We start from the raw sequence: 8612 nt of genomic DNA, 5'->3' as shown, positions 1-8612 counted from the left end.
AACTTAGTTCTCAATCAAGCCAATACTAACAGATGAAATTAAGATATAAAAACTAATGAAGTAAAAAATCTGAATCAACTAAATTATCCCATCAAATCCGCGATTTGTGTCATGAAAATGAGATAACCAAATTAAAAAGAAATATAATTTTAAATGATGAAATTAAAGGTTGAAACCGGTAAGGATTAATACAAATTATAAGATCTAATTCTCAATCAACTCAATATTAAATAACAAAATTAGAGGAAAAAGTTAACTAAAAAAAAACTCGTATTAATTAGATTAACCAATTAAATCTGCGATCTATATCACAAGAACGAGATAATCTAATAAAAAAAAATATAATATTAAATTAAAAAACTAAAAATAATAATTAAAAAACAAATAAAATAATATTCTAATAAATATTATTTTATAAGAAGAGCTGCAGAAAAAAACTATTCTCTTTTAATTATTATTATTATTATTATTATTTTGTTAATGTTCTCTATCTGATGTTTGAGAATGACATTCTTACATTTAAGCCTCTCATGTATGTATTTGCAGTAACTCTTGTTTAATATATTATATTAATACTGGTAATTTGGTTTTTGTGTTTTATAATTTAAATTTTAGCATTAATATTGAGCAACTTATTACTTCTTCTAAATACATCATGTGTGTGTATAAAGAGTGTACTTTAAAATCATCGAAAAACATAATTGATTAGCGAGCAAACTAGCTCGAAAATGCCTTTATCATTGTATGCAGAGATAAACACATAGGATCAATGATTTTTTTACCCATAACCTTAAGTAACTTCTGAAAATATTTAAATTTTTTTTCCAGATCCTTAAAACGCATGTCTTTTAGCTTAAGGGTAACATTTAATGTAATATCTCACACTGACGTATAAAAAAATGATAACTAATATTATTAAAAGTGTTAATTATTAATTTGTTATATATATTTTGAAACGTTAAATTTAAAAATAGACTCTCATCTCTAAAAATAAAATAATAAAGATGGTAACATTAAAATAGATAATATATGATAGGGTGGATCAAATTATTATATTTAAGGGGACTACGTAGCGAAGGCTGATGCTGTTTAGGCTCGAATTGGCCCTTCCTCGAATTAGCATCGATTAAAAACTTGTGTTTATGTCTTATTGTCCACCATTAATGTCACAGAGCTACCGAAAACATTAATCCAAACCCCTCGAACTGGAAACATATCTCTATTTGCAAGTCTAATGTTCGATCGCCTTTGTTTCCTAATTTTAGTTATCCAGAGTTAGCGAACATTGTGGGCCTTGGTCTGTTTATTTTTTTAGCTGAAAGTAATAGAATGTTTTGTATTATGATGATGTTTTTTCTTGCTCGTGAAAAACGAGAAAAAATCATTTACTTATTGGCTTTTTATATGTAATTATATTTTAAATTTTGATTTTATATAAACTAAATTCTTTATTTTAAACACAAAAATTCTTTTTATAACAGTTTCAATGAAATATATATATTTTTAAGTTGATTTTTTATTTTAAAAACCACAATTAAAGTATTTTTAAAATTTTTTAAAACCTTAACTACACCCATCATTTATATAATTATTAATTTTAAAATTTATAAAATTAGTTGAGGTGTATATAAAATAATCGAATACTTGTATTAATAAAATTAAAAAAAAAATGCCATACAGACATTGAATGAACTTGTTACATAAACACAGCATCATATTAACAGATAGATGATAAGTGGATGCTGGGACCTTCTCATCTTTAAAATGAACCTTTCTTTTAATCAATTTGCTTATACGGGTCAGTCTCGAGCACATCTTATAGTGCATGATCTAATTAATTATATACCGACAGTAATTTCAATATGTTCTTAAACAATGATGGTTAATTAATATAGGTGTGCGCCCTACAAAACATAATTCATCACAATTATTATTATTTTTTAACTCAAATTGTTCATGTTCTGGCACTTTTTGATGATATATATAGTTTGTTTATTTTTAGGTGTAAAAAGTGTTTTTTAAAAAATTATTTTATTTTAAATTAATTTTTTAATATTTTTAGATTATTTGATATGCGGATATTAAAATTAATATTTAAAATATAAATAATTTTTTTAATATATTTTCACATAAAAATAACTTAAACACAGACACCCCTGTTAAAACAAAACGTATTTTACAATTAATGACGTACAAAAACAATTATTTTTCACGGGATGTAATTATATTACTTTGTCCTTACTTTTGACTGTACTTCTCCACTGTATATTTTTGTGTTCAGAAAGCCTCACAAATCATGAAGGTTCAACTGTTCAACGGCGTGTCCTTTTTTTTTTTTTTTTTTAAATTGGGCAAAACATTATTGGCCTCTCTGTCTGTGATAAAGGAGGAGAGAAAAAAGAATAAAATTTTCCAGAAACGGTCATCAAATCACAAAGCATCGGTACTCTGCTAGCTGTTCTCAGTTTTAAGTGTTGTTTATGTTGTCTGCTTCGGTGTCTTCGTTGTCCGTGTCCCCCATTTCAAAACTGTATTTTAGTCACCATCTTCTTTCGGCCATTTATTGCTTCGCGCCATTTTCTTCTGCCTTTTTACAAGGGCGCGAAAAAAATTAAAAAATTAATTAAATTAAAAAAATTAAAATAAAATAACTGAAAAAAATTAATTATAATTTTAAAAAATTAACTGAATGGTTTTGATTTAGTTTTATACTGGAAATCAAAAAAATTAAACTAAATAAGCTGAAAAACTGAACCAAATCAAAACATTTAATAAAAAAACAATCATATTAAAAAATAAATCAAACTGAAAAAAATTAAATTAAATTAATTTAAATTTATTTTTTTAAAATAATCAAATTAAATCATTCAATTGGAACCAGTTTTGATTTAAAAAACCAATCATAATAATTTTTTAATAAAAATAAAATCAAATAAAAAATAATAATAATTTATTTTTCTGAGAAATGATTTCAAGATACTCTTTGAGTAATTTAATTCAAAAGACAACTTCAACTTATTAAATTAATTTCTATGCTTGCAAGAATTTCAAAATGCCAGCTTTTTCGCATATAATATTTTCAACCGCATGCTTGGAAGCTTCTTCCTTTTAGTTTTTTTTTAAATTCCCAGCTGCTCCCACTGTCCCTTCCATATCTCCAAAGTATTAAATGATGCAAATTCTGTGAGGCAATTTAATATCTTCAACAGAAGGTGAGGCATGTCTGAATTATATTCTCATGCAACTATGCCGCGTTTCCCTTCATTTTTTAAAGCTTGTCCGGGAGAGTGTTTTAGAATAGTTTTTTTTAAATAATTTTTTGTATTAAAATATATGTTAATAATTTTTTTTATTTTTTTATTTTTTTTAATATTAATACATCAAAATAATTTAAAAATATTAAAAATATATTAATTTAAAATAAATATTTTTTTTAATTTTTTTTAAAAATATTGTTTCCATGTTTCCTCACTTTTTTTTTCCAGCAATTTATTTACCACTACAAGATCCCCAAAGAAAATTACAATGCCCATTGGAGCCTTCTCGCCGGCTGATTTTTACTTCTTGGGAAAGTTAGAATGTGGAGAGTTGCAGACTCCAAGGTGTAGTGGTTTCCGATGAATAGACTTTCACGTGGCATTTTCTTCCAACTTAAAAAATAAAAATAAAAATCTCAAACTAATAATTTCTGTGTACAAAAGATAGGACAAATTAATTTCTAAAAAACTCTACTCGAAAGATTGTTTTTTGAAAATGTATTAAGGAAATATATTTTTTTATTTTTGAAAATTATTTTTAATATCATAAAATTAAAATATTTAAAAATATTAAAATAAATTTAATTTAAAGTAAAAAAAATTAAAATACGATGAAAAGCCTGTTTAAGTACTGTACAACCTTGATGGAGGAATTTGCAAATTGCATAGAGCGGCTAGAGTCACAGCAATCAGTGTCACAGCTCAATTCTCAACTGTAGATTCACTTGATGATGCTGTCATATCTGGCCACCCAAGATTCTAAACATCACAATCACAGTACTGTCCCGTCAAGGTCTCCCACCGACCCAATCACAATTTATTCTTAACCTTTCTTTCCCCTTAAACCTTAGGTTTTAAATGCATTAATTATTCATTTAATAATTTACAAATTAATTTCCTGTTTGCCACCAGAATTATACGAATACCTGCTCCATGCATCATGGTCGTTAATCACGCACTCGGATGTTCAAACTTAAATCAGCCATCTCTCGTTCCAGGGTTGAATGGGGCCCATGCTCGGATGGTGCGAAATCAATCACCAAAATAAATGGGCCCACATATCATCATCTCACCTTCTCGTATATACAGTATACACTGCTGATTTCTTTTTTTTCAATAATTAATATTTTCCGGTTTTGGCAGGGTTAGCTATGCCCCACATCCCTCTACCATTGAGTTTTGATTGGCTACGTCCTTCTGATACAAATACAAGCCCTCTCTTATTATTATATTAACATTTATTCATAAGAGAGAGAAAAAAAAACAATAAATTATTGATTTATTTAGGAAACATACTTGATTCAATTTACATGTTTTTTTATAGGCGTGGTTTTTCGATTTGATTTTCCATGGATTTTGTTTTATTTTATGTGTTCATGATTTTATAATCTTTACATAAAATTCAGAGTTTTCCTTTACTCTTAAACATAACATACAGAATCAGCTTGAAAAATAAAATATAGAATAAATTAATAAAAAATAAAAAATCCAATGTTAATTAAGCAATTCAAGAAAAATAAATTCTAGTAATATAAATAAATAAATAAAAAGTTGATTTTTTTATAATTCTTTAATGCATTTTTTTTAAATTTTATATCATTTTTAAAAAACAGTTTGGACCAATCTCTCAGTTTAGGAGGGTCGAGTATTACAGTAAATGTTTTTTTTAATTATTTTAATATATTGATATAAAAATAAAAAAAATTAATATATTTTTAAATAAAAAAGCATTTAAAAAAAACTTCATCATCACTGTACCTGACACCCTTAGCTAGCTTAGCAACAGCCCACCTCCATCTCCAGCTTCAACCTGCTAGTCAAAATTTGTGTCTGGCTTTTCTTTCTCATGGGATAGCACTGTCACTTGTTACAATCCCCAAAACCCCCTTTTCTTTCTCTAATAAAAAAAACCACCCAAAAATCTTCATAACCAAAACCCCTTCCACATTTTTTTCATTTGATTTCCATCTAAAATCATGGAGACAATCAAATGTAGATCACTCCCAAACAACAAGAGCAAGATAGCAAGAACATTCCAAAAAGTTATCAACCTCAAGACTGCAACTAGAATTGCTTCAAATAATGGGATTGGCATGTGTATCCTGACACCACACAACAAGTTCGATCAAGATGATTCAAACACCGCCTACAAACCTCAAAACACTAATAATCACAAGAAGAAAGATGCCAAGGCCAAGCGCAGAGCAGTCTTGGAGGCATTGCTGGCAAAGCTATTTGCAAGCATTACTACAATTAAAGCAGGTTACGCGGAGCTACAAATGGCTCAGAATCCTTATTGTAGTGATGCTATACAAGCTTCAGATCAGGCTGTTGTTGATGAGTTGAAACAATTATCAGAACTTAAGCGTAGTTTTTTCAAGAATGAGCTTGACCTTTCACCCCAGGTTACTATGATGCTGGCGGAGATTCAAGAACAACAGGGCTTAATGAAGACCTATGAGATCACAATCAAGAAACTGGAAGCAGGGGTTGAGGTTAAAGGTTCAGACATTGGTTCACTCAAGAAACAGCTTGATGAGGCCATAGCTTTTAACAAGTCTCTTGAGAAGAGACTAAATGCAAGTGGGCCTCTATCAATGTTCGACAACATCCGGTTTTCACTCCTAAATCCAACCCATTTTGTTCAATTCTTGCATCATGCTTTAAGGTCCGTTAGGAATTTTGTGAAATTAATGGTTTGTGAAATGGAGGTAGCCCACTGGGATATTGAAGCAGCTGCAAAAGCAATTGAACCAGAAAACACTGTTTTCTCAAAGCCAAGCCACAGGTGCTTTGTCTTTGAATCTTTTGTGTGCAAAACAATGCTTGAGGGTTTCAATCATCCAAATGAGGAGCTTCAAAGTGAACACTACTACTTCATTGAATTCAAAAAGCTCAAATCTTTGAACCCAAAAGAGTTCTTGACTGAGAATCCAGACTCATCATTTGCACGATTCACAAGGGCTAAGTATCTTCAACTTGTTCATGCAAAAATGGAGTGCTCTCTGTTTGGGAATTTAAACCAGAGAAAGCTAGTGAATTCTGGTGGATTCCCAGATTCTGCTTTCTTCAATGCATTTGTTGAGATGGCTAGAAGGGTATGGGCCTTGAATCTCTTAGCTTTCTCATTTGGTGAGGATGTCAGTATTTTTCAGATAGCCAAGAATTGCAGATTCTCTGATGTCTACATGGAGGCTGTTACACAAGACTCGGTATTAGAAACCACCAACGCTGACACTGATCTCCTGGTAGCTTTCACAGTGGTTCCAGGATTCAAGATTGGCAAAACTGTGATACAGAGTCAAGTTTACTTGTCTCCGGTGAGTTCTTGATGTTCTCTCCCTTTTGTTTTGTATAATTTTGTAATATAATATTAAATCGCATTGTAGTTCTATCCGGCCCAGTGATTGCTGCAAAAACCTTGGTTTATGGTAGACCAATCAAATTATTTAGCCGATTTGAATCGATTTGGTCTAATATAAGCCGAGCTGTCATATCAAATCCTGTTGTAAAAAAAAAAAGATGGCTACAAGTTCATGTACTCTGGCTAGCGGGACTTGACAATTTTGCCAAATATTTGATCTTCACTCGAAGGTGCGGTTAGTAGACTAGACATGGTGGCGCGTGGGTTGAACATGCCTTGTCGCATGAGGGAGCATGGGATGTTTGGACCCGACTCTGAAAAGTGGTGTATGTTCATGTCATTGTATTATTGTAATGGAAAATCAAATGGTGTGGGGAGAATAGGAAATTATCTTCATCAATTCTTGTTATGTATATGTCTTAGGTCAACATTTTCGAAGAGAAATGCATTGCATCGTGACTGAATTCAATCTCTTAATGGCCATACATGCTTTTGCTTTGGAGCCATGGGGTCACAGCCTTGGAGGATCTAGCAAGATTGCTAGTGTTAGCTAGCTGTTCGTCTCCTTCGCTGCTGCTTGCTTTCAGGTAGGGTCAAGCAGCACAGAGCTCTAGGTTACTGCCATAAAATGACATTCTTTTAGTGAGCATAAGGTCCATGTTTAGAAAGTTTGAGCAATGAGCAAGGTTCACGAGCTGCGTGCGCAACATTGCCTGCATCTGTTTGACTGCTAGCTAACACGCGAGCACTTCCATCTTGTGACCAGAACTCCAAGCGTCGATAGCCATATGTAGCTCATCTTCTCTGTTTCCTGCATTGAATCTGCATGGTCCCCATGCAAATCTAGACCAGCTTAAAATGGAGAAAAAAAGGGATCAGAAGCTGTGTCTCCTACATGAAGGGAAGCGATAACCCACATGGTGAGATATTAATAAGGATGTTGGAAATTAAAGAATGAGACAAGCTTCAACACTTAATACCAATCAATAGTTTTATCAGAGTAGTTTCAGCATGTCCAGAAATTAATAAATACATGTAGAAGAAATAAATATGTGGGTACTGGCGGCCTTGTTCATGCTCAGAGCACGGAGGACAGGTCTCCTGTATTGTTTTGTTTTAAAAGTATTTTTTATATTAAAATAATATTTTTTATTTTTTAAAAATTATTTTTTACATTAACACATTAAAATAATCTAAAAAATATATATAAAAAACATAGTTAGTGTTTCCAAACAGTCTTCTAACAAGTGTATGGCTGGTGAATGGCTATAAGAACGTGAAATTAATTAATTAGATGTTTTTATATGATTTTGAAATATTAAAAGCTAAAAACATTAAAAATATACATATGAAATTACTTTTTCGATTTAATTATGTTTTTATAAAATTTCTTGCACCACATCATCAATCATGTTACAGAGAGACAGACAATGCAGAAAATGGGGAAATACGAGAGTTATGATGCAAGGGTTATTTAGTTAAATTTGATTAGTCTCCATGACAACAAAAACAATTACAGATTACCTTGAACAGCATTGGTCTTCCACGATTTAGTTGCTTTTTGTTTCAGAATTTACTTTTTCACTAATCAAATCTTCCTATCTTAACTATTTCTCTTTTCTATTTTTCAACAAAAAAAAAGAAAAGAAAAGGAAATGGATGTGAAATTATGGAAATACTAAGTTATAAACTGATTTAAAGGATTAATTATATAGTCTCAAAAATCACAAAAATTAATTAATTAGTTTCATTAAACTACAGAGACTAACAACTATTTATTTACTGAAAAATAGTTTTATTTTATAAAGTGGTTTTCTTGAAAATTGAATTTTTTTCGATATTTGATAGTATCATAAAAAATAAGTTGGAAAATTTTTCAGTGTTTAACTATGTCATGAAAAATGAACTGGAAAATAATTTTTTTTTTCAAGTTTATTAAAATAATAGAAAATAAATATTACAAATTAAAAAGTAAAATGAGAATAAAATTA

The 8612-nt window shown here is 30.1% G+C and overlaps 1 protein-coding gene across 3 annotated transcripts; it reads left to right on the top strand.

Annotated features, from left to right (window-relative positions):
- The first annotated feature begins 5046 nt into the window (after positions 1-5046).
- On the top strand, positions 5047-7696 carry LOC105107532 (uncharacterized). Of its 3 annotated transcripts, none has more exons than XM_011001487.1 (2): positions 5047-6577; positions 7125-7696. In XM_011001487.1, exons 1-2 carry the CDS (start codon positions 5234-5236, stop codon positions 7173-7175), a joined length of 1395 nt encoding a protein of 464 aa, XP_010999789.1. In that variant the 5' UTR covers positions 5047-5233; the 3' UTR covers positions 7176-7696. The 3 variants fall into 3 exon arrangements, with proteins under 3 accessions (XP_010999789.1, XP_010999790.1, XP_010999791.1); XM_011001488.1 differs by lacking the exon at positions 7125-7696 and adding an exon at positions 7045-7097; XM_011001489.1 differs by lacking the exon at positions 7125-7696 and adding an exon at positions 6647-7029.
- Positions 7697-8612: the final 916 nt, after the last annotated feature.

The sequence above is a fragment of the Populus euphratica genome, unplaced genomic scaffold (assembly GCF_000495115.2).
Source record: "Populus euphratica unplaced genomic scaffold, PopEup_1.0 scaffold162.1, whole genome shotgun sequence".
Taxonomy (NCBI): Eukaryota; Viridiplantae; Streptophyta; class Magnoliopsida; order Malpighiales; family Salicaceae; genus Populus; species Populus euphratica.
This window is presented reverse-complemented; position numbering and strand designations above follow the sequence as displayed.